Below are 25,486 nucleotides of genomic sequence, written 5' to 3'. Positions count from 1 at the left end.
TGTTTCCTGTGTGTTAATGGGTGCTAAAGGGATATGCAGTGTTGACGTTAGGGAAGTGTATGCCGATCTTCTATCGTTAGTTAAATAAATGAAAGCACCGAAACTGCATTTTGGGTGCAGTTTTGGTTAACAGAGGAAGGGGAACAAACGCAAATATATACATTGATCCAGCATCAATCATTCACACTCAGCACGCATGAGGATAGTGTATCTAAGGAAAGCATATATACGTGGAGCATGACCAAAGAGCTTAGGTACATGAAGACTTACCTTCGCAGCTTCAAGATGTCTTTCCTCTTGGATTTTAATCCCCTTTGCTCTCCTCGGACGAACTTCTTTTTCAGTAACCAAACCCCAAATGATCTCGCAGGTACCGGAAAGTGAGGTAGATAGCTAGGTTCACCTAACACTCGTTGCTTACTCTCCTTTCTCTTCGTCTAAGGTCTCTCCCTCTCTAAGTGATGGTGGTCCGTGTGTCTCTCCAATGTGATTATCCCCCTTTTCAAAAACAAACCCCCCTCCTCCTGCTGTACCCCTGGGATCTTCTCTGGCGCCCGATTTCCTTTTTCTCTTTTTTCATATTTTCATGTTTCATTTTGCCGTTGGCTTGATGCCCGTTCAAAACGTTTTCCTCTTCCATGTATGTCTGCCGTTGCCGCTTAAGAATTTCAGCAAGAAAAACAAAGCACTTTTTCACGCTGCCACCACGCAAACACTTTCTAAGCATTCACTGCAACTGACTTCAGAGGAGGGAAAGAGTTGACCTTGGGATTTTACTTTTCCCTTTGCTTTTTCTTTCACTTTTTTTTTTGTTGCAGTGCAAATTTTTACATAAAAGATAACCTTTTCTTGAAAATTTTTTTTTTAAAAATAAAAATAAAAACGAGATTAAAAGGGAAACAACAAAAATAATAATAATAAAAAATAAAATAAGAAAGTAGAATACATAAAAATAAACCCTAAAAAAAACGGAAATAAAAAAAACATAAAATAAAGCAAAATGGAATAACATAAAAAGAAAATAAAATAACATAAAATATAATAAAATAAAATAAAGTAAAATAAAATAAAATAAAATAAAATAAAACCAAATGAAATAAAGAAAAATAAAATATAAATAGAAGAGAAAATGAATAGACGAAACAAAATAAACACAAAAGGACAAAAATAATAAAAAAAAGGAAAACGGAACAAAATCATTTTTGAGACTTCGTATTAAATTTATCTTTGCTCGTCTACTTTATCTTATTACCCCTTCTTAACTCTATATACATTTTTAACTACCCGGACGAAATTGGGTATTAACAGCTGCCCCTCTTTACTTAGATTTTACTGGATAATATGTCAAAACAAAGTTTTTATATTATTAGAGTAAAAGATAAGTAAAGATAGAAATACTAATTTCGTCTGGGTTTAAAAGGGAGAATAACGACCAATTCGAGCATATAATGACCAAATTTAGGGAGGAGATTACAACGCGGCAAAAAGTTTGGCCGACGCCCAAAGAGGGGCGATTCACCAAACAAAAACTTGGATTCGACCATTGCCAAGCAGAGGGCCGTTAGAAAAAACCTAAACCTGGACTTGACCATTGCCTTGCAGAGGGCCAACATCGCAGAAGAAACTTAAATTCGACCATTGCCAAGCAGAGGGTCATTAGAAAAAACAAAAATCTGGACTTGACCATCGCCTTGCAGAGGGCCAATACCGCAGAACAACAACCTGGATTTGACCATTGCTTTGCAGAGGGTCATTAGAAAAAACAAAAATCTGGACTTGACCATTGCCTTGCAGAGGGCCAATACCGCAGAACAACAACCTGGATTTGACCATTGCCTTGCAGAGGGTCAATATCGCAGAAGAAACTAAAATTCGACCATTGCCAAGCAGAGGGTCATTAGAAAAACAAAAATCTGGACTTGACCATTGCCTTGCAGAGGGCCAACATCGCAGAAGAAACTTAAATTCGACCATTGCCAAGCAGAGGGTCATTAGAAAAACAAAAATCTGGACCTGACCATTGCCTTGCAGAGGGCCGTTAAAACCTGGGTTCAACACACTTGAAGAATCAGTAGAAACCGAGAAAAACATAAGGGTTTTCGAACAATTCCCCGCTTCCTTTGAGATGCATGACATAATGTCATGAGGATGCATGACATAATGTCATGAGGATGCATGAATGCACAAACACATAGACATTTGTTCCGTTCTTTTCATTTGTTCTCGCTTTTTTCTTTTCTTTCTTTCCATTTTTTTCACTATTTGTTATTATTTTTTTTGAAAAATTCCATGTTTGGAACCCGTTGTCAATATTGTCATCAAACTCGATGTACATTCAAAATGCATTCATTGAAAATAATGTCGAGAAATGGTGAGTCCTTTGATGAAGAGGAAAAAAGTGTAACTATTAGTTCAAATTCCCTTTATTGCTTTTTTGCAATCCAAACTAGCTTGAACCCGAGAGAGTGTGAGAAGTGATTATGAAAAGTGGATGGCTGAATGATGGTTTATGGATGATGGTTTGGGGGAAACATTAGCTTTCGTGCTTTCCCCATCCGCGGGGGTGTCGTTAATATTTCAACAATCAAGGCTTACAGGCCTACCCCAACTTTGTTGTGCACAATAAGTGTGATTTGGGGAGGTGGACAGGTCCAGGTAGGAAGGAATGCCCTAGTTTGACGATTCTCTCTTGACGGGGAGACTTCACATTATATTTTCATTTTCCTTTGTGATGCTTTTCTTTTCTTCTAGTGATCGTGTCATTCACCACATCATTTCGTTCCAGAGTTAAGTTCATGAGAAAAATCAGGACAAACATTCTTCAGTCAGCGTGGACTTTAATTGGCTTGTATCGTGGCTAAAGGTCAAAGGGTTTTGAAAGAAACGGATAATGAAGGCCCAAATAAGTGTTTGACGGTCGAATTGTCTTAACAAGAATCATCTGCAAGGTGTCGAGTCAACTGTCTCTAGGAGTTTGGAACTTCGGACGTCCTTTTATTTTTCATCATTTTTTGTTTTGTTTTTTCGTTTTTGTTGTCTTTTTCTTCTTCTTTTTTCTTTGGTTTTTTTTTTCTTTATTCATCTCGTTGCCTCTACTGTGACCCTTTTTGAAACTTTTCTTTCTTCATTTCTCTTTTTCCACAAATCTTCTCCTTGACTTGGATGCCCTTGACGTTCCTTTGGATTGACATCGATACGCCAATGATTCTTGTTGAGGGTGATGAAGAAAAACAATTATAACTTACGGCTCAAAGGGGGTGCAACTGGATAAATTTCTTTTATCACTTGAGTGAAGAACATGGCCACACGTCATTCTGAAGCTTACTTGCCTTACTTCCCCCAACCTTAAACCTGAAGTGAAACTCTGCAGCGATTGACAAATCAACTTAATTTTCTTTTTCTTTTCTTTTTTTGCTTTTTTTCTTTTTTTTTTTTACTTTTCTCCCCGATCAACAGATCATTGTGCACGCGTATCATGATGAAAACTGTCCCAGTCTTATATCCATGACAATCCTCCATTTTAAAGGGGAACGAGAAAGCTAGGGGTTCAAGTAGTATGAATGCAGATGCTTCAGTAGGAAAAGAACACTAGTTACTATGAATCAGGAAAAGACTCAACACTAGCATTTTTCAAAACTTCATTTGCTTTTACTTTTCGAAAGTACTATGCCCTCGGCTGACTTTATTAACAACGAATTCAACATGTGTCCTTTTTCTTATTTATTATTTATTTTTTTCGCACGACATCCCCCAGGAACGAGTTTGTGCTCGATGGATATACCCGTGATGCTTTAATTATTATCACTTTCCTTTTTCCTTACTTTACTTTAAAACTCAGTGCGACATGAATCGTGTCGAAAGAAAAAAGCGTAAAAGTTGAATAGTGGATAAAACCGTATGGCATTTATTGAATGAAGCAACACAAAATACGACATAATTCAAAAACAACGTTAATATCCCTTAGTAGCATCCCCTATCGCGGAATCATCACGCGTAAAATTTTTTACTGCATCAGAATTAACCGGTAAAGGTAACTCCTCTCCATCCATCCTTGTGAGGATTAGTGCCCCTCCAGAGAATGCCCTTTTTACTACAAATGGTCCTTCATAATTTGGGGTCCACTTGCCTCTGTGATCCTTTTGTATAGGCAAAATCTTCTTTAACACCAGTTCGCCTTCGTGGAACTCCCTTGGGCGCACCTTTTTGTCGAAAGCTTTTTTCATTCTTCTTTGGTACAATTGTCCGTGGCACACCGCTGTTAGTCTCTTTTCTTCGATGAGATTGAGCTGGTCGAACCGAGTTTGAACCCACTCAGCTTCCTCCAATTGGGTTTCCATTAAAACTCGTAGAGATGGGATTTCCAGCTCAAATGGAAGTACTGCTTCCATGCCATACACAAGCGAGAAAGGTGTTGCCCCAGTTGACGTTCGTACTGATGTACGATATCCATGTAAAGCAAAAGGAAGCATTTCGTGCCAATCTTTATAGGTGACTACCATCTTTTGCACAATTTTCTTGATATTTTTATTAGCAGCCTCTACTGCCCCATTCATCTTTGGACGGTAAGGGGAAGAATTGAGATGATGAATTTTGAACTCCTCACATAACCCCGCCATCATCTGGTTGTTCAGGTTGGTGGCATTATCAGTGATAATCTGGTTAGGTAACCCGTATCTGCAGATCAACTCCTTTTTTATGAATTTGGTCACTACCTTTCTAGTCACGTTGGCATAAGAAGCAGCCTCAACCCACTTGGTGAAGTAATCGATCGCGACTAGTATGAAACGGTGTCCATTTGACGCTTTTGGCTCTATAGCTCCGATAACATCTATCCCCCACATCGAAAATGGCCACGGCGCAGACAACACGTTCAAGGTCGTGGGCGGCACATTGATATTGTTTGCATACATTTGACATTTTTCGCACTTCCTCACGTGTGTACAACAATCATTTTCCATGGTCAACCAGAAATAACCAGCTCTCAAGATCTTCCTGGCCATTGAATGCCCATTCATGTGTGTGCCAAATGTACCTTCGTGCACTTCTTTCAATAACAATTCGGCTTCCTTTGCATCCACACATCTGAGGAGAACCATGTCATGATTTCTCTTGTATAAAATATCCCCGTTTAAAATAAAGCTGCCAGCCAACCTCCTTAACGACCTTTTATCATTTTCAGATGCTTTCTCAGGGTATTCTCGGGTCTTAAGATAATGCTTGATATCAAAATACCAAGGTTTACCATCCACCTCCTCTTCGATGAAGTGACAATACGCTGGCTCTGCATGGCTCTTCATTTCAATCATTGGCAATTCTGCATTTTGGTCGACTTCAAACATTGATGACAAAGTAGCCAATGCGTCTGCTAATTGATTATCTTCTCGCGGTATATGGTTAAATGTGACGGCATCGAAATACTCCATTAATCCTCTGATGTAAGCTTGGTAAGGAATTAATTTTGCGTCCCTGGTTTCCCACTCTCCCTTCAACTGGTGGATGACCAAAGCTGAATCTCCATACACATCCAAAATTTTTACTTTGAACTCTATTGCCGCCCGAATACCCATAACGCAGGCCTCGTATTCTGCAATGTTATTTGTACAATTAAAACATAACCTTGCTGTCATTGGTATGTACTGCTGCTCTGGAGAGACGAGAACTGCCCCTATGCCATGCCCCATCACATTCGAGGCTCCATCGAATAATAATGTCCACGTTTCTTCGTCTCGGTTTTTTCTGCCTTCTTCAAATAGAGCCATAATATCTTCATCGGGAAATTCGGGCTGCATTGGCTGATAATCGCTGATGGGTTGATGAGCCAGGTATTCTGCTAACGCACTACCCTTGACGGATTTCTGAGTAACATACACGATGTCATATTCTGACAACAGCATCTGCCACCGAGCTATCCTTCCAGTAAGAGCAGGCTTTTCAAAAATGAACTTGATAGGGTCTACCTTGGATATCAACCAGGTTGAGTGACTCAACATGTATTGCCTTAAGCGATGAGCAGCCCACGCCAATGCACAACAAGTTCGTTCTAACGACGTATATCTTTGTTCGCAGTCTGTGAATTTCTTGCTCAAGTAGTATATAGCGTGCTCTCTCTTCCCAGCTTCATCGTGCTGACCCAACACACAGCCCATTGACTTATCCAACACAGTCAAATACAAAATGAGTGGTCTTCCTAGTTCAGGTGGACGTAATACGGGAGGGTCCTGCAGGTATCGTTTGATCTTTTCAAAAGCGGCTTGACAGTCCTCATTCAAAACTACAGCTTGATCCTTTCGTAACAACTTGAACATTGGTTCACATGTAGCGGTTAATTGGGAGATGAATCTAGCAATGTAGTTCAATCTACCCAGAAAACCTCGAACCTCCTTTTCTGTTCTAGGCGCAGGCATTTCTATTATCGCTCGCGCCTTATCAGGATCCACTTCTATCCCCTTTTGGCTAACCACAAAACCCAACAATTTCCCAGATTTCACTCCAAACGTGCATTTGGCGGGGTTTAACCTGAGTTTATACTTTCTCAATCTCTCAAATAATTTCTTCAAGTTGAGAATGTGCTCTTCTTCCGATTCGGACTTTGCAATCATGTCATCCACATAAACTTCGATTTCCTTGTGCATCATGTCATGAAAAAGTGCCACCATCGCCCTTTGATATGTTGCCCCGGCATTCTTGAGCCCAAAGGACATCACCTTATAACAAAAAGTTCCCCACAGTGTGATAAAGGTTGTCTTTTCCATGTCTTCTGGCGCCATCTTGATCTGGTTATATCCTGAGAAACCATCCATGAACGAAAATAGCGAAAACTTGGCTGTATTATCGACTAGAGTGTCGATGTGCGGTAGTGGGAAGTTGTCTTTTGGACTTGCACGATTCAAATCACGGTAGTCAACGCACATTCGAACTTTACCATCTTTCTTGGGTACTGGTACGATATTCGCCACCCATTGCGGGTATTTCGCCACAGCCAAAAACCCTGCATCAAATTGCTTCTGCACCTCTTCCTTGATTTTCAAAGACATCTCAGGCTTCATTCTTCTTAGCTTCTGTTTGACCGGGAGGCATTCGGGCTTAAGAGGGAGTTTATGCTGCACGATATCGGTATCCAAACCAGGCATATCATTGTACGACCAAGCAAACACGTCCTTAAATTCCTTCAATAGGACACGCAACCTTTCTCTTACCTCCTCTTTCATGGTAGTACCGATTTTTACTTCTTTAATCTCGTCTTCCTCACCCAAGTTGAGTATTTCGACATCCTCCTGATAGGGTTTTATTTCTTTAGACTCTTGCTCCACTAACCTCATTAGTTCTGGAGAGGGTTTCGAACCATCTTCATAATCATCTTCCGTATCATCGACAGGGTGCTCCAGATTAGGGATATCGACATTGTTATTTTCAAAATATTCATTGTCATATCTGCATTATTTAAGTTTTGAAAAAAGAATAAATAAACAAAAACAAAACGATGAGGAGGCTAAATGAGGGTAAGCACGATTCAAATATCACACTGAAAGCAAAATAAAAGCGTCAACCCGTAAGTCATGAATCCTAAAGCTCCGGGTAAAGCGATAGGATCAATTAATATATTACATTTCGTTCGAATTAAAAATCACAGGTAAATCCACAGTCTTCCAATTGCTGAGCCGCGCATCTGGTGAGCAAGCCCACACGAAGTTTGAGCTTTCAGATCCAGCTTCCTCTTCCAAGACCGCTATAAGGCTAGTGTTCACCCATCCAGCGCTGCGAAAACTCTCCTTGATATCACCAATGTGAATCTTCCTCGCCCTTGGTTCCCGTCGTTCTATCCAAGCCAGACTACGCTCCCTCTTTTCCTCGATCAGCCTCTTCTTATCCCCCTTGCTGGGCTTGTACCCTAGGCCATACCTGTTTTTGTTCTCGACCACCTCCAATTGGAATGTCCGCCCCTGCCCTTTTCTTGCCTAAACCGCTCCCGTACTTATAGCCTTCCTTCAGCATGACCTTGGCCGCCATGATAGAGGCACGTGACAGATATGGGTTTACTGGAAATGGTTCCACATAGGTGTTTCCCACGATCTCCAATGATTGGAAAGCTGTCTCGAGAGCTTCCTCGGCTGCTTCTATATAACGGGCGGAGGATGGCCCACTCACAAGGAGATCCTCCTCTCCAGAAACTATCACCAGCTTATCTCCCATGACATATTTCAATTTCTGGTGCAGTGTGGAAGGTACAACTCCCGCAGAATGGATCCATGGGCGACCCAATAGACAACTATAGGCTGGGAGGATGTCCATGACCTGGAAGGTTATTTGAAAGACACATGGGCCAACCTGGACCGGCAACTCTATTTCGCCCATGACCTCCCTCTTGCTACCGTCAAACGCTCTCACAATCATAGAACTTGGCTTCATATGCATTCCGTCACAAGGTAACCTCTCCAGTGTCGTTTTGGGCATGACATTCAGGGAGGATCCGTTGTCCACCAGCACGCGCGCTATGACGTGGTCCAAGCATTTCACGGAGACATGGAGAGCCTTGTTATGCCCTCTCCCCTCAGCAGGCATTTCCTCATCGGTGAAGGTGAGGTAATTATTAGCAGTGATGTTGCTAACAATGCCCTCGAATTTGTTCAGGGAAATACCTTGTTCTACATGGGCTTCGCTCAGTATCTTCATCAGCAGTTTTCTATGGGAGGTTGAGTGCATGAGCAATCCTAACAGAGAGATCCGGGCTGGCATACGATTCAATTGTTCCACCACTTTATATTCACTTTGTTGTATGAATTTCAAAAACTTTCCAGCCTCTTCGTCGGATATTTCTTTCTTGTCCTCCTTGTCGGGGGTCTCTTCGGCCTGCACCCCTTTCCCCTTTAAGAGCTCTTTAACTTTCGCGGCCACCGGTGCTTCATTATTGCTAGTTCCTTCTCCCATCAGGTTTGGTGGCGTGAAGATTCGACCACTCCTTGTCATTCCGCCGATGCCTGATATATTTTCAATAACTGGATCCTGGTCGAGGAATTGACTTTCAACACATTGTCCTTCATCGAATGCGTGTGTTCCATACCTCCAAGGAACAGCTTTCTCGCTCTTGTAAGGAAAAGGAACTAGTGTATGGATGACGACGGACGGTCTTCCTTGAATAACTGGTGCAGGGGTGGTCCGAGTGAAACGAATTACCAACGGCTCTGGCAGGGTTACATCAGGCTCCATACCGGTTTGTGCAAACACCTCTTCATCCTTATCCTCGTAGTACACTTGCATCAAATTTCTATCAAGCAGATCTTGCAGAAACTCTTCAAATTCAACACATTCATCGATAGAGTGTTCAGCGCATGGATGGAATCCACATGCTTTTCCCAAATCATAATCACCGTTTAAAAATCCCAACTTCAATAATTCCTTGAAAATAAACCTTCTGGAACTTCGGATTTCACTTGCATCCCTTATCAGTTCATGCTTCTTAACCTCAATGGCATTTGTCGAGGCACTCCCATGTCCGGATAATGGATTATCATCAATGTTAGGTTTATCTTCTTGAAATTTCAGCCACCCAGCGTCGATTAGGGCCTGTACTTTATGTTTGAAGGCCATACATCTCTCAGTTGAGTGACCCACTCCTCCCCCATGATAACTACACTTGGCATCGGCATCATAACCCCTAGGGTACGGAGGTTGCATAGGCATCATCAGACATATAGCCACCAGACCCCTTTTGACGAGGTGGGGTAATAATTCAGTGTAAGTCGTAGGGATGGGGGTGAAGTGAACAAATTTTCTTTCTTGGGTTTTTCTCGGGTAAGTACCTTGACCCGCATTCGGATTTGGATTCGCGCCTGTCCCAGTCCTCCAGGCGTTGTTTGTGATAGGTTGCGGTTGATAAAATTCTTGTTGTTGTTGAGGTCTAATTGGATGAGCAAAAGCTGCATTGGCTGCATATGGAGGTTGGCCCAGGTGTGGTCTATAATTGTGGATAGGGGCTTGACCTCTCCATGCAGGCATCATCGATGTCGCATGCACATCTCCTTCTTTCTTCTTTCCTGGATTGAAGCTGGGCTTTTTAGAGTTTGCTACCGCAGACGGGCCACCCGCGATCTTCCCATTCTTCAACCCAATTTCTATTCTTTCGCCTATTATGACGATATCAGCGAAATTGGAGGACACGTTCCCGACCATGTGTTCATAAAACGGTGGTTGGAGCGTGTTCACAAACATCGCCACCATTTCCTTGTCGTACAGAGGCGGCTCGACCTGCGCAGCTAGCTCTCTCCATCGTTGAGCATATTCCTTGAAAGTTTCATTATCTTTCTTCCCCATATTTTGCAACTGCAGACGGTCCGGTGCAACATGCGTGTTGTACACGTACTGTTTCACAAAGGCGTCAGCTAGATCCGCCCAACAACGGATTCTAGAGGGCTCTAAATGGGTATACCAGTTTGACGCAACCCCAACCAAACTCTCTTGGAAAACGTGGATGAGTAGCTGGTCATCATAAGCATACGCAGCCATCTTTCTACAATACATGGTCAGATGGCTTTTAGGGCATGTGCTACCCTTGTACTTCTCAAACTCTGGCGCCTTGAACTTATGCGGTATTTTCACACCAGGAGCCAAACTTAGCCTTGCAATATCTCCAAAACCGTAGCTTTCCACCCCTTCAATGACCCTTAATCTTTCCTCAAGAACCTCCAACCTGCCTTTAGCTCCGACGAGGCCACCGAATCCCCCAACCACCGTGGCGTGTGGTGCAGCTTCGGCTGAAAAATCCTCCCTAGTAACCACAGGCGGTACTGGAGTCACCCGAACTCCATCAGTGGTGTTGGTCTCATTCATTCTCGTGCTCCCCATGGGAGCCGACACTAAGACAGGTCCCTGAGTGCCGATCGGTGGTATATTGACAGTCGCGGGGAATGAGAATGAAGCGTACTCAGCTTCTGAGTACTCTCCTACAGGAGGAGTGTAACCTGGGGGTAACCCATAGGGCGGGAAAGGTATCGATTGATTGGCAGTGTTCAACAATGGGGGATAAAAATGGGCATTCCCCCCGATCTGTGCAGATGAAGACTCTGCAGTAGTTTTCAAGGATTCAAGGGCAGCCAAGATTTGGCCGACCTGGTCTTTCAACTGGCTAACCTCGGCTTTGATGGATTCTTGCGACTCCTCCCAGCTTTCCATAATTCTTGAATTGGCTCGAGTTCTGTAGGGATGTCGTGGAAAATTGGCCGTTGTTTCCCTCACTTGTACTGTTTTATTATTTTAATTAATTAGATGGAAATGAAACATGCTGAACAAAAGAAAGGATGATGCATGCTAGTAATAGGGGGAAATCACAAGATTGTAATGACATCACTGATGGAAATTAACACAAGCAGATGCTAAACAACATCCCACACCTTTCATTTAAAGGGAAACAAGTTCATTACATTTCTTAAAGGAAACAAATCATAAAGATCTTTAAATACATCAATTCCTAGCCCGAGTGATGAGGGATTTCATCTCGTCTATCAACCGTTTACAGTGATTAATAAAAAGCTCTATTTCTACTGGTGGGCTATAAAAGTGGGTACTCGCTTCAGCTTCCGACACCATTCTAGGGATGTCTTCAATTGCCCCATTTGCCAAAGCAGTCAACTGAGAGAAGCTTTCCTTCCAATGCCTTACGGCCGTTTCTTGCTCTGCGATGTGGTCTTTCATTCGCTTTATCAAGGCCTGATGCCTTTCTTCAAATTCTATCGACCTCCATCGCTCCTCCTGCTCCTCGATGTAATCCTCCATCTGCTTTAACATGGCTCGATACTCCCCTTCAGCCTCTGCCAGCTTCCAGCGCTCCTGATTCAACTCCGCTTCAAATGATGTAGCCATTTCCTTCATTTGATGCCCCGCCTCTTGCACTTGGACTTGCGCTTCCCTTAGTCTTTTTAGGGCTTCCCTTTTATCCCTCTTGGCTTCTTCATAGAGTTGCTTCCACTGTCTGCCCTCTTCTGAAGCCACATTCTTCTCATTCACCCTCATGGATAGCTCCTTACTTGCGGCCGCAAGATCCTGTTTTACTCAGAATGTATAATCTCTCTCTGCCTTCTGGCTCTTGACAATGTTTTCATAAGCCCGTGACTTTTCTTCGTTATCATTCCTCATATCCACAAAATCATTGCGAGCCTTCTGTAATTCATTTTCCAACCTAGCATTCCTCACCCTCAATTTCTCCACCTCAGCCTTCAGCTGTTTCACCTCTTCACTTTCTGGGGCTTGGGATGTTCCTTCACTCGCCGGTTGATCATTGATGGGCTTGAAAGGCAACTTGACTTCTCTTACCCTCTCCAGAATCCAGGTATGATAACTAACCCTGCTATCCATCACTCCAATCCTCAGGTCCTTCTCTGCTCGCACCACATTTTCCCAGGCACTTCTGACCCTCCTCAACATTTCAGTACAATGTCCGTCCTCATAGTAGACGAAGAAGGCTGTGAGATAATCTGGTGAAGGCGCTCCCTTCATAGGATATCCGAACTGTCTCTGGACCAAAACGGGGTTGTAGTTGATACAATACCTAGTGCCTATGAGAGGTATGTTAGGGAAGTTGCCACAATGTTGGATAGATGGTTTAGTCTCGAGCCAAGGAAGGCGCCACTTTACGTTTCCTTCTCTCAAACCGGCAAAGAAAAGAGCCCACCCATTACCTCCTTGATGCGATAGATTCTCAGATGAGCTCCTAACATCGATTACCCCCTTAAATACTCGTGCCGTCATCCATGCATATAACGCCGGCAAACAACAAAGAATCTTCTTCCCTTTTCTCTCATGGCAAAAACTCATAGTCCCATACACATCTGCGAGGACTGCTGTTACAGGGTTTTCTGATCTTGTCTTTTTTGCCACGAAGACATCAATAGCAGTGTAATCTGCAAAGTCTTCCAGTTTGGGAAACAGGACAATGCCAAACACAGTGAGGGCTAGTACATCCATGAAGGTCTCCCATTCTTCCCTATTGCCCAGGTCGTGCAAATACTGTTCAAGGTATCCTTGCGTCAGCCCCCGCATTTGATGTCTCGTTATTAACCGATTCTCCAATTCATTGGGCTGTATTTTCATTATAGCAGCAAGGGTAGAAACAGAGGCATGATGCTCCAAGTGCTGATATGGCTTGGTACCCTCTAATGGCAAACCCAGAATATGCTCAAATTCTTCTACGGTTGGCGCCAGCTGGAAGTCCTGGAAGGTGAAACATCTCAGTGGAGGATCATAATACTGAGCTAGAGCTGTAATAGCGGGCAACTGTACTTTCACCTCCATTAAACTCAACAAATTCCCATATTTCCTCCCGAAGGCTTCTCTTTGTATGGTCTTGAGTCTTTGGCCTAAATTTATCAACCCGGTCAAATTTCCAACATGTGTCCTTAGGCTAGACTTCTTTCTTAAAATGGCGGAGTTGGTATGCAGTGTAGCATCAGATCTGGTGCCAGCATCCATCTCGTGTGAAGTCAAGAGTATACCTGTGATTTCCCCTAAAACCAACATGTTACTAAATGATGCATGAATATGATACATGATAATAAAACAACACGATGAATCAAATGCATGCATGGCATGAAAATGCAATAACATAATTTTCGAAAGAGAACGAACAGCGTGAGGATTACAAGAATACGTTTCTCCCTTTGTGCCCTAATAAAGGTTTAATGGCTTGGATCCGAGGTCAAATATATGCAATTTCACAAGGATGGTCTCCTGAACCTAGAGGTCAATGGTCACTAGAGCTATGGCCCCCTTCATAGCATCTCCACAACAGTCGAGTAATCAACTAGATGAGGAGACACAAGTGAAGAGAACAGACTCTAGCTGGAGTTCTCACGATAGCCAGACAGGAAGTACATCCCAGAATGACACCGCTACACAACTCCTCTAATTCTAAGTTACGCTCAGACCCGGGTATAGGGCCCCACTCATGATATGCACAAAGTGTGTGTGTGAAGGGAGAATGCAATGCATACCCAAACCCTCACCTGCAAAACAACCAGAAAAATTCCCAGGCAGATATGAACATGTTTTCTACCCTGGGGTTCAATATAGGACAATCCAAGCAACTCATGCAATTATTCAAAATATCAAACATAGATAAAGAAAATGGGAAGGAAAACATAAAGCAAAACCACATCAGAATCGAGCATCTAATTAAATGGTTTGACTCTCTAGCAGTCCCCAGTGGAGTCGCCATCTGTCGCAACCGGAATCGCGACGGGACGACGATCCAAAAAAGGAAAGTGTTTCGAAAAGAGATTTGGAGTCGCCACCATAGTTTATTATGGAAAACTACGAAAAAACCATAAAACGATAAAGCGTGGTCTACAAGAACCAGATTCTAGGTTCGGGAGTCGGTTACGTGTAGGGAAGGTATTAACACCCTACAACGCCTGCCTTAAGGCAGTACCTTTAACTAAATGCACGAATATGATGTGGTTTTCAAAATGTTTAACTATCCTCTAAAATAAAATTTATAAATAAACAAAATATATTTTTTTAGTTTTTTTGGGCCCGACAAGGATTGACCTTGCTCCTACGTATTCTCATTCAAAATGAGAAATCAGGGTTACGTAGTTCTTTTGGAAACTATTTGAGAAATTTGTTTGGAAATTGTTTTGAAATGATTTTGGATTTTGGGAAGTGAACCTGACAAGGACTGGCCTTGCTCCTACGTATCTCCATTTTTGATGGAGAATCAAGGATAACGTAGTTCTGGCTAGCAAGACTATTTGTTGTTTAAAATTGTTGATGTTTTCGGGTTTTTTGAAGATTTTATACCTTTTTTGTATTTTGTTTAAGAAAGAGAAAAGGTTGTTAGCACAAGGACGATGCGTACGATCACACATGTGCATAAACCTTTAAAACATATTTTTTGGTTAATTTTACTTAAGGAAAAGAAAAAGTTTTTAGCACAAGGACGATGCGTGCGATCACACATGTGCCTAAACCTTTAAAACATATTTTTTGTAATTTTAATTAAGAAAGCTAAAAGGTTTTTAGCACAAGGACGATGCGTGCGATCACACATGTGCCTAAACCTTTAAAACATTTTTTGTAATTTCGATTAAGAAAGAGAAAAGGTTTTCAGCACAAGGACGATGCGTGCGATCACACATGTGCCTAAACCCTTAAAACGTATTTTTTGTAATTTTAATTAAGAAAGAGAAAAGGTTTTCAGCACAAGGACGATGCGTGCGATCACACATGTGCCTAAACCTTTAAAACATTTTTTGTAATTTCGATTAAGAAAAAGAAAAGGTTTTCAGCACAAGGACGATGCGTGCGATCACACATGTGCCTAAACCCTTGAAACGTATTTTTTTGTAATTTTAATTAAGAAAGAGAAAAGGTTTTCAGCACAAGGACGATGCGTGCGATCACACATGTGCCTAAACCTTTAAAACGTATTTTGATAAATTCCTTTATTTAAATTGTAAATATTGCATTATTAAATATATATTTTAGGATAAGTAAATATGTAGAATGAGTAGATAGAAGAAAATAAAATAATAAATAAAATAAAAATAAAAGAAATAAATAAAACAAATGAAATAAGATAGACAAAATAGAATAAAATGAAATAAGAAAAAGGGCTGAATGGCGAGCGCTCGATGGGGACGAGCGTTCGTTGGGGAATTGACGAACGGACGCTGGAAAAAGGGCTGAATGGCGAGCGCTCGATGGGGACGAGCGTTCGTTTGGACGAGCGTTCGTTGACGAACGGACGCCGGGAAAGGGGGCCGAATGACGAGCGTTCGGTGTGGACGAGCGCTCGTTGGGACGAGCGTTCGTTGGGGAATTGACGAACGGACGCTGGGAAAAGGGCTGAATGACGAGCGCTCGATGGGGACGAGCGTTCGTTTGGACGAGCGTTCGTTGGGTAATTGACGAACAGACGCTGGGAAAGGGGCTGAATGACGAGCGCTCGTTGTGGACGAGCGCTCGTTGGGACGAGCGTTCGTTGGTGAATTAACGAACGGACGCTGGGAAAGGGCTGAATGACGAGCGCTCGTTGGGGACGAGTGCTCGTTGGGGAGTTGGCAAACGGACGCTGGAAAAGGGCTGAAAGACGAGCGCTCGATGGGGACGAGCGTTCGTTTGGACGAGCGTTCGTTGGGTAATTGACGAACGGACGCTGGGAAAGGGCCGAATGACGAGCGCTCGATGGGGACGAGCGTTCGTTTGGACGAGCGTTCGTTGGGTAATTGACGAACGGACGCTGGGAAAGGGGCTGAATGACGAGCGCTCGTTGTGGACGAGCGCTCGTTGGGACGAGCGTTCGTTGGTGAATTAACGAACGGACGCTGGGAAAGGGCTGAATGACGAGTGCTCGTTGGGGACGAGCGCTCGTTGGGGAGTTGGCAAACGGACGCTGGAAAAGGGCTGAATGACGAGCGCTCGATGGGGACGAGCGTTCGTTTGGACGAGCGTTCGTTGGGTAATTGACGAACGGACGCTGGGAAAGGGCTGAATGACGAGCGCTCGATGGGGACGAGCGTTCGTTTGGACGAGCGTTCGTTGGGTAATTGACGAACGGACGCTGGGAAAGGGGCTGAATGACGAGCGCTCGTTGTGGACGAGCGTTCGTTTGGACGAGCGTTCGTTGGGTAATTGACGAACGGACGCTGGGAAAGGGGCTGAATGACGAGCGCTCGTTGTGGACGAGCGCTCGTTGGGACGAGCGTTCGTTGGGGAATTAACGAACGGACGCTGGGAAAGGGGCTGAATGACGAGCGCTCGTTGGGGACGAGCGCTCGTTGGGGAGTTGGCAAACGGACGCTGGGAAAGGGGGCCGAATGACGAGCGTTCGGAAAGGGTTGAAAAACGAGCGTTCGAAAAGAGGGATTAACGAGCGTTCGAAAAGAGGGAGTAACGAGCGTTCGTAAAGTCCACCTTTGGGCTTTTCCTAGCACAGGCCCAGGGTCGCCTTTCTGACCTAGAATCCCCTAGGGGTTCAGCATTCCCCTTTCATTCCCAACACTCATACTCAGCTCCAGAGATCCAAGGTCGCTCTCTACTCGCTGCCGGTGTGCTCACGCCTTAGTCAGAACTGACCGCAGCTTCGACGACTTCCACCAGTCTTGACACCGCCGGCGACAGCAAGTGCTCGAAACCGAACGGCGGCCACGGCGTTACTGCTTCCAGCCCCCGCCGCACGCCCAACCTCCATCCGACTGGCAGCTGCGAGCCACCGGAGCCGTCGCCAGTCGAGGCGAAATCTCTCCTCCTCCGTTTGAGATTAGAACTTGCAGCCGACGATTATTCCCATACCCCTCTGATATCTATTTTCTGTTTTGGGTGCTGAGATGAGTTTATGTGATGGGAAACATGGTTGAGGTTAGAAACCGAATGAGTTCTTCTCTGTTTTTCATGTATTGAACCAGATGGAGGACAAAATGAAAAATGAATGGATATTGAGGGAGACGATTCAATGGGCAAGTGAAAATGATGGTCATGAGGATAAAAAGAGATCAATTTTGTGTGAGATGATTATTGAATGTTCTTTCGAGCTTCAGGGGTTCAAATCCTTTGCTGGTAATGATGATTGGAAATGAAGGGAGGCCTGAAGGCTTAGTCCCCGGTCTATGAAAAATGGGAGTGGAAGGAGAAGGTGACTGGAAGGGTGTTTTGCGTTACAGGTCGAAGATAACGAACATCTGAGGCATGATACTGGGATCATGGGTCCTGGGGGAATTAGGCATGGAGCTCGAAAGGTTAACCTGCTATCTCAGATTGAAGACGCAAGATATAACAATTATATTCCAGGGACAAGCTTTGAGTTTATACTAGATTTAAGATTTGGTTTATCCATTTCGTTTGATAGAGGTATGAGATGGGACGAGAACTATATTTGCTGCTGCTGTTTACTCTTTACTTACGTGTTTCCTGTGTGTTAATGGGTGCTAAAGGGATATGCAGTGTTGACGTTAGGGAAGTGTATGCCGATCTTCTATCGTTAGTTAAATAAATGAAAGCACCGAAACTGCATTTTGGGTGCAGTTTTGGTTAACAGAGGAAGGGGAACAAACGCAAATATATACATTGATCCAGCATCAATCATTCACACTCAGCACGCATGAGGATAGTGTATCTAAGGAAAGCATATATACGTGGAGCATGACCAAAGAGCTTAGGTACATGAAGACTTACCTTCGCAGCTTCAAGATGTCTTTCCTCTTGGATTTTAATCCCCTTTGCTCTCCTCGGACGAACTTCTTTTTCAGTAACCAAACCCCAAATGATCTCGCAGGTACCGGAAAGTGAGGTAGATAGCTAGGTTCACCTAACACTCGTTGCTTACTCTCCTTTCTCTTCGTCTAAGGTCTCTCCCTCTCTAAGTGATGGTGGTCCGTGTGTCTCTCCAATGTGATTATCCCCCTTTTCAAAAACAAACCCCCCTCCTCCTGCTGTACCCCTGGGATCTTCTCTGGCGCCCGATTTCCTTTTTCTCTTTTTTCATATTTTCATGTTTCATTTTGCCGTTGGCTTGATGCCCGTTCAAAACGTTTTCCTCTTCCATGTATGTCTGCCGTTGCCGCTTAAGAATTTCAGCAAGAAAAACAAAGCACTTTTTCACGCTGCCACCACGCAAACACTTTCTAAGCATTCACTGCAACTGACTTCAGAGGAGGGAAAGAGTTGACCTTGGGATTTTACTTTTCCCTTTGCTTTTTCTTTCACTTTTTTTTTTGTTGCAGTGCAAATTTTTACATAAAAGATAACCTTTTCTTGAAAATTTTTTTTTTAAAAATAAAAATAAAAACGAGATTAAAAGGGAAACAACAAAAATAATAATAATAAAAAATAAAATAAGAAAGTAGAATACATAAAAATAAACCCTAAAAAAAACGGAAATAAAAAAAACATAAAATAAAGCAAAATGGAATAACATAAAAAGAAAATAAAATAACATAAAATATAATAAAATAAAATAAAGTAAAATAAAATAAAATAAAATAAAATAAAACCAAATGAAATAAAGAAAAATAAAATATAAATAGAAGAGAAAATGAATAGACGAAACAAAATAAACACAAAAGGACAAAAATAATAAAAAAAAGGAAAACGGAACAAAATCATTTTTGAGACTTCGTATTAAATTTATCTTTGCTCGTCTACTTTATCTTATTACCCCTTCTTAACTCTATATACATTTTTAACTACCCGGACGAAATTGGGTATTAACAGCTGCCCCTCTTTACTTAGATTTTACTGGATAATATGTCAAAACAAAGTTTTTATATTATTAGAGTAAAAGATAAGTAAAGATAGAAATACTAATTTCGTCTGGGTTTAAAAGGGAGAATAACGACCAATTCGAGCATATAATGACCAAATTTAGGGAGGAGATTACAACGCGGCAAAAAGTTTGGCCGACGCCCAAAGAGGGGCGATTCACCAAACAAAAACTTGGATTCGACCATTGCCAAGCAGAGGGCCGTTAGAAAAAACCTAAACCTGGACTTGACCATTGCCTTGCAGAGGGCCAACATCGCAGAAGAAACTTAAATTCGACCATTGCCAAGCAGAGGGTCATTAGAAAAAACAAAAATCTGGACTTGACCATCGCCTTGCAGAGGGCCAATACCGCAGAACAACAACCTGGATTTGACCATTGCTTTGCAGAGGGTCATTAGAAAAAACAAAAATCTGGACTTGACCATTGCCTTGCAGAGGGCCAATACCGCAGAACAACAACCTGGATTTGACCATTGCCTTGCAGAGGGTCAATATCGCAGAAGAAACTAAAATTCGACCATTGCCAAGCAGAGGGTCATTAGAAAAACAAAAATCTGGACTTGACCATTGCCTTGCAGAGGGCCAACATCGCAGAAGAAACTTAAATTCGACCATTGCCAAGCAGAGGGTCATTAGAAAAACAAAAATCTGGACCTGACCATTGCCTTGCAGAGGGCCGTTAAAACCTGGGTTCAACACACTTGAAGAATCAGTAGAAACCGAGAAAAACATAAGGGTTTTCGAACAATTCCCCGCTTCCTTTGAGATGCATGACATAATGTCATGAGGATGCATGACATAATGTCATGAGGATGCATGAATGCACAAACACATAGACATTTGTTCCGTTCTTTTCATTTGTTCTCGCTTTTTTCTTTTCTTTCTTTCCATTTTTTTCACTATTTGTTATTATTTTTTTTGAAAAATTCCATGTTTGGAACCCGTTGTCAATATTGTCATCAAACTCGATGTACATTCAAAATGCATTCATTGAAAATAATGTCGAGAAATGGTGAGTCCTTTGATGAAGAGGAAAAGAGTGTAACTATTAGTTCAAATTCCCTTTATTGCTTTTTTGCAATCCAAACTAGCTTGAACCCGAGAGAGTGTGAGAAGTGATTATGAAAAGTGGATGGCTGAATGATGGTTTGTGGATGATGGTTTGGGGGAAACATTAGCTTTCGTGCTTTCCCCATCCGCGGGGGTGTCGTTAATATTTCAACAATCAAGGCTTACAGGCCTACCCCAACTTTGTTGTGCACAATAAGTGTGATTTGGGGAGGTGGACAGGTCCAGGTAGGAAGGAATGCCCTAGTTTGACGATTCTCTCTTGACGGGGAGACTTCACATTATATTTTCATTTTCCTTTGTGATGCTTTTCTTTTCTTCTAGTGATCGTGTCATTCACCACATCATTTCGTTCCAGAGTTAAGTTCATGAGAAAAATCAGGACAAACATTCTTCAGTCAGCGTGGACTTTAATTGGCTTGTATCGTGGCTAAAGGTCAAAGGGTTTTGAAAGAAACGGATAATGAAGGCCCAAATAAGTGTTTGACGGTCGAATTGTCTTAACAAGAATCATCTGCAAGGTGTCGAGTCAACTGTCTCTAGGAGTTTGGAACTTCGGACGTCCTTTTATTTTTCATCATTTTTTGTTTTGTTTTTTCGTTTTTGTTGTCTTTTTCTTCTTCTTTTTTCTTTGGTTTTTTTTTTCTTTATTCATCTCGTTGCCTCTACTGTGACCCTTTTTGAAACTTTTCTTTCTTCATTTCTCTTTTTCCACAAATCTTCTCCTTGACTTGGATGCCCTTGACGTTCCTTTGGATTGACATCGATACGCCAATGATTCTTGTTGAGGGTGATGAAGAAAAACAATTATAACTTACGGCTCAAAGGGGGTGCAACTGGATAAATTTCTTTTATCACTTGAGTGAAGAACATGGCCACACGTCATTCTGAAGCTTACTTGCCTTACTTCCCCCAACCTTAAACCTGAAGTGAAACTCTGCAGCGATTGACAAATCAACTTAATTTTCTTTTTCTTTTCTTTTTTTGCTTTTTTTCTTTTTTTTTTTTTACTTTTCTCCCCGATCAACAGATCATTGTGCACGCGTATCATGATGAAAACTGTCCCAGTCTTATATCCATGACAATCCTCCATTTTAAAGGGGAACGAGAAAGCTAGGGGTTCAAGTAGTATGAATGCAGATGCTTCAGTAGGAAAAGAACACTAGTTACTATGAATCAGGAAAAGACTCAACACTAGCATTTTTCAAAACTTCATTTGCTTTTACTTTTCGAAAGTACTATGCCCTCGGCTGACTTTATTAACAACGAATTCAACATGTGTCCTTTTTCTTATTTATTATTTATTTTTTTCGCACGACATCCCCCAGGAACGAGTTTGTGCTCGATGGATATACCCGTGATGCTTTAATTATTATCACTTTCCTTTTTCCTTACTTTACTTTAAAACCCAGTGCGACATGAATCGTGTCGAAAGAAAAAAGCGTAAAAGTTGAATAGTGGATAAAACCGTATGGCATTTATTGAATGAAGCAACACAGAATACGACATAATTCAAAAACAACGTTAATATCCCTTAGTAGCATCCCCTATCGCGGAATCATCACGCGTAAAATTTTTTACTGCATCAGAATTAACCGGTAAAGGTAACTCCTCTCCATCCATCCTTGTGAGGATTAGTGCCCCTCCAGAGAATGCCCTTTTTACTACAAATGGTCCTTCATAATTTGGGGTCCACTTGCCTCTGTGATCCTTTTGTATAGGCAAAATCTTCTTTAACACCAGTTCGCCTTCGTGGAACTCCCTTGGGCGCACCTTTTTGTCGAAAGCTTTTTTCATTCTTCTTTGGTACAATTGTCCGTGGCACACCGCTGTTAGTCTCTTTTCTTCGATGAGATTGAGCTGGTCGAACCGAGTTTGAACCCACTCAGCTTCCTCCAATTGGGTTTCCATTAAAACTCGTAGAGATGGGATTTCCACCTCAAATGGAAGTACTGCTTCCATGCCATACACAAGCGAGAAAGGTGTTGCCCCAGTTGACGTTCGTACTGATGTACGATATCCATGTAAAGCAAAAGGAAGCATTTCGTGCCAATCTTTATAGGTGACTACCATCTTTTGCACAATTTTCTTGATATTTTTATTAGCAGCCTCTACTGCCCCATTCATCTTTGGACGGTAAGGGGAAGAATTGAGATGATGAATTTTGAACTCCTCACATAACCCCGCCATCATCTGGTTGTTCAGGTTGGTGGCATTATCAGTGATAATCTGGTTAGGTAACCCGTATCTGCAGATCAACTCCTTTTTTATGAATTTGGTCACTACCTTTCTAGTCACGTTGGCATAAGAAGCAGCCTCAACCCACTTGGTGAAGTAATCGATCGCGACTAGTATGAAACGGTGTCCATTTGACGCTTTTGGCTCTATAGCTCCGATAACATCTATCCCCCACATCGAAAATGGCCACGGCGCAGACAACACGTTCAAGGTCGTGGGCGGCACATTGATATTGTTTGCATACATTTGACATTTTTCGCACTTCCTCACGTGTGTACAACAATCATTTTCCATGGTCAACCAGAAATAACCAGCTCTCAAGATCTTCCTGGCCATTGAATGCCCATTCATGTGTGTGCCAAATGTACCTTCGTGCACTTCTTTCAATAACAATTCGGCTTCCTTTGCATCCACACATCTGAGGAGAACCATGTCATGATTTCTCTTGTATAAAATATCCCCGTTTAAAATAAAGCTGCCAGCCAACCTCCTTAACGACCTTTTATCATTTTCAGATGCTTTCTCAGGGTATTCTCGGGTCTTAAGATAATGCTTGATATCAAAATACCAAGGTTTACCATCCACCTCCTCTTCGATGAAGTGACAATACGCTGGCTCTGCATGGCTCTTCATTTCAATCATTGGCAATTCTGCATTTTGGTCGACTTCAAACATTGATGACAAAGTAGCCAATGCGTCTGCTAATTGATTATCTTCTCGCGGTATATGGTTAAATGTGACGGCATCGAAATACTCCATTAATCCTCTGATGTAAGCTTGGTAAGGAATTAATTTTGCGTCCCTGGTTTCCCACTCTCCCTTCAACTGGTGGATGACCAAAGCTGAATCTCCATACACATCCAAAATTTTTACTTTGAACTCTATTGCCGCCCGAATACCCATAACGCAGGCCTCGTATTCTGCAATGTTATTTGTACAATTAAAACATAACCTTGCTGTCATTGGTATGTACTGCTGCTCTGGAGAGACGAGAACTGCCCCTATGCCATGCCCCATCACATTCGAGGCTCCATCGAATAATAATGTCCACGTTTCTTCGTCTCGGTTTTTTCTGCCTTCTTCAAATAGAGCCATAATATCTTCATCGGGAAATTCGGGCTGCATTGGCTGATAATCGCTGATGGGTTGATGAGCCAGGTATTCTGCTAACGCACTACCCTTGACGGATTTCTGAGTAACATACACGATGTCATATTCTGACAACAGCATCTGCCACCGAGCTATCCTTCCAGTAAGAGCAGACTTTTCAAAAATGAACTTGATAGGGTCTACCTTGGATATCAACCAGGTTGAGTGACTCAACATGTATTGCCTTAAGCGATGAGCAGCCCACGCCAATGCACAACAAGTTCGTTCTAACGACGTATATCTTTGTTCGCAGTCTGTGAATTTCTTGCTCAAGTAGTATATAGCGTGCTCTCTCTTCCCAGCTTCATCGTGCTGACCCAACACACAGCCCATTGACTTATCCAACACAGTCAAATACAAAATGAGTGGTCTTCCTAGTTCAGGTGGACGTAATACGGGAGGGTCCTGCAGGTATCGTTTGATCTTTTCAAAAGCGGCTTGACAGTCCTCATTCAAAACTACAGCTTGATCCTTTCGTAACAACTTGAACATTGGTTCACATGTAGCGGTTAATTGGGAGATGAATCTAGCAATGTAGTTCAATCTACCCAGAAAACCTCGAACCTCCTTTTCTGTTCTAGGCGCAGGCATTTCTATTATCGCTCGCGCCTTATCAGGATCCACTTCTATCCCCTTTTGGCTAACCACAAAACCCAACAATTTCCCAGATTTCACTCCAAACGTGCATTTGGCGGGGTTTAACCTGAGTTTATACTTTCTCAATCTCTCAAATAATTTCTTCAAGTTGAGAATGTGCTCTTCTTCCGATTCGGACTTTGCAATCATGTCATCCACATAAACTTCGATTTCCTTGTGCATCATGTCATGAAAAAGTGCCACCATCGCCCTTTGATATGTTGCCCCGGCATTCTTGAGCCCAAAGGACATCACCTTATAACAAAAAGTTCCCCACAGTGTGATAAAGGTTGTCTTTTCCATGTCTTCTGGCGCCATCTTGATCTGGTTATATCCTGAGAAACCATCCATGAACGAAAATAGCGAAAACTTGGCTGTATTATCGACTAGAGTGTCGATGTGCGGTAGTGGGAAGTTGTCTTTTGGACTTGCACGATTCAAATCACGGTAGTCAACGCACATTCGAACTTTACCATCTTTCTTGGGTACTGGTACGATATTCGCCACCCATTGCGGGTATTTCGCCACAGCCAAAAACCCTGCATCAAATTGCTTCTGCACCTCTTCCTTGATTTTCAAAGACATCTCAGGCTTCATTCTTCTTAGCTTCTGTTTGACCGGGAGGCATTCGGGCTTAAGAGGGAGTTTATGCTGCACGATATCGGTATCCAAACCAGGCATATCATTGTACGACCAAGCAAACACGTCCTTAAATTCCTTCAATAGGACACGCAACCTTTCTCTTACCTCCTCTTTCATGGTAGTACCGATTTTTACTTCTTTAATCTCGTCTTCCTCACCCAAGTTGAGTATTTCGACATCCTCCTGATAGGGTTTTATTTCTTTAGACTCTTGCTCCACTAACCTCATTAGTTCTGGAGAGGGTTTCGAACCATCTTCATAATCATCTTCCGTATCATCGACAGGGTGCTCCAGATTAGGGATATCGACATTGTTATTTTCAAAATATTCATTGTCATATCTGCATTATTTAAGTTTTGAAAAAAGAATAAATAAACAAAAACAAAACGATGAGGAGGCTAAATGAGGGTAAGCACGATTCAAATATCACACTGAAAGCAAAATAAAAGCGTCAACCCGTAAGTCATGAATCCTAAAGCTCCGGGTAAAGCGATAGGATCAATTA

General features: G+C 42.4%; 4 protein-coding genes across 4 annotated transcripts; all 4 read right to left on the bottom strand.

The window, feature by feature from the left end:
- Window positions 1-3,950: 3,950 nt before the first annotated feature.
- Window positions 3,951-7,408, bottom strand: LOC128195256 (uncharacterized). The gene has a single exon (XM_052872491.1). It carries the CDS (start codon window positions 7,317-7,319, stop codon window positions 3,951-3,953), a length of 3,369 nt encoding a protein of 1,122 aa, XP_052728451.1. The 5' UTR covers window positions 7,320-7,408.
- Window positions 7,409-7,863: 455 nt separating this feature from the next.
- LOC128195254 (uncharacterized) lies at window positions 7,864-11,166 on the bottom strand. The gene has a single exon (XM_052872490.1). The coding sequence runs from the start codon at window positions 11,164-11,166 to the stop codon at window positions 7,864-7,866; it is 3,303 nt and encodes a 1,100-aa protein (XP_052728450.1).
- An 876-nt stretch (window positions 11,167-12,042) lies between these two features.
- On the bottom strand, window positions 12,043-17,179 carry LOC128195253 (uncharacterized). The gene is made up of 2 exons (XM_052872489.1): window positions 17,065-17,179; window positions 12,043-13,493 (listed from the first exon to the last, which is right to left on the bottom strand). The coding sequence occupies exons 1-2, from the start codon at window positions 17,177-17,179 to the stop codon at window positions 12,043-12,045; spliced, it is 1,566 nt and encodes a 521-aa protein (XP_052728449.1).
- Window positions 17,180-19,907: 2,728 nt separating this feature from the next.
- On the bottom strand, window positions 19,908-25,297 carry LOC108323631 (uncharacterized). The gene has a single exon (XM_017556108.2). The coding sequence runs from the start codon at window positions 25,207-25,209 to the stop codon at window positions 21,841-21,843; it is 3,369 nt and encodes a 1,122-aa protein (XP_017411597.2). The 5' UTR covers window positions 25,210-25,297; the 3' UTR covers window positions 19,908-21,840.
- Between the last annotated feature and the right edge of the window lie 189 nt (window positions 25,298-25,486).

This window comes from Vigna angularis, chromosome 2 (genome assembly GCF_016808095.1).
Source record: "Vigna angularis cultivar LongXiaoDou No.4 chromosome 2, ASM1680809v1, whole genome shotgun sequence".
In the NCBI taxonomy this organism is placed as follows: domain Eukaryota; kingdom Viridiplantae; phylum Streptophyta; class Magnoliopsida; order Fabales; family Fabaceae; genus Vigna; species Vigna angularis.
The sequence above is the reverse complement of the archived record's forward strand: the minus strand, read 5'-3'. Positions and strand labels throughout refer to the sequence as shown.

What these genes read in the sequence shown, in the direction of transcription:
- LOC128195254 (XM_052872490.1), bottom strand. Translation starts at nt 11,166, where the DNA reads ATGGAAAGCTGGGAGGAGTCGCAAGAATCCATCAAAGCCGAGGTTAGC.
- LOC108323631 (XM_017556108.2), bottom strand. Translation starts at nt 25,209, where the DNA reads ATGAGGTTAGTGGAGCAAGAGTCTAAAGAAATAAAACCCTATCAGGAG.
- LOC128195253 (XM_052872489.1), bottom strand. Translation starts at nt 17,179, where the DNA reads ATGGAGGTTGGGCGTGCGGCGGGGGCTGGAAGCAGTAACGCCGTGGCC. An exon ending in TGGAAGTCGTCGAAGCTGCG is followed by an intron (nt 13,494 to 17,064) that starts GTCAGTTCTGAC and finishes TGTTGGTTTTAG; the next exon opens with GGGAAATCACAGGTATACTC.
- LOC128195256 (XM_052872491.1), bottom strand. Translation starts at nt 7,319, where the DNA reads ATGAGGTTAGTGGAGCAAGAGTCTAAAGAAATAAAACCCTATCAGGAG.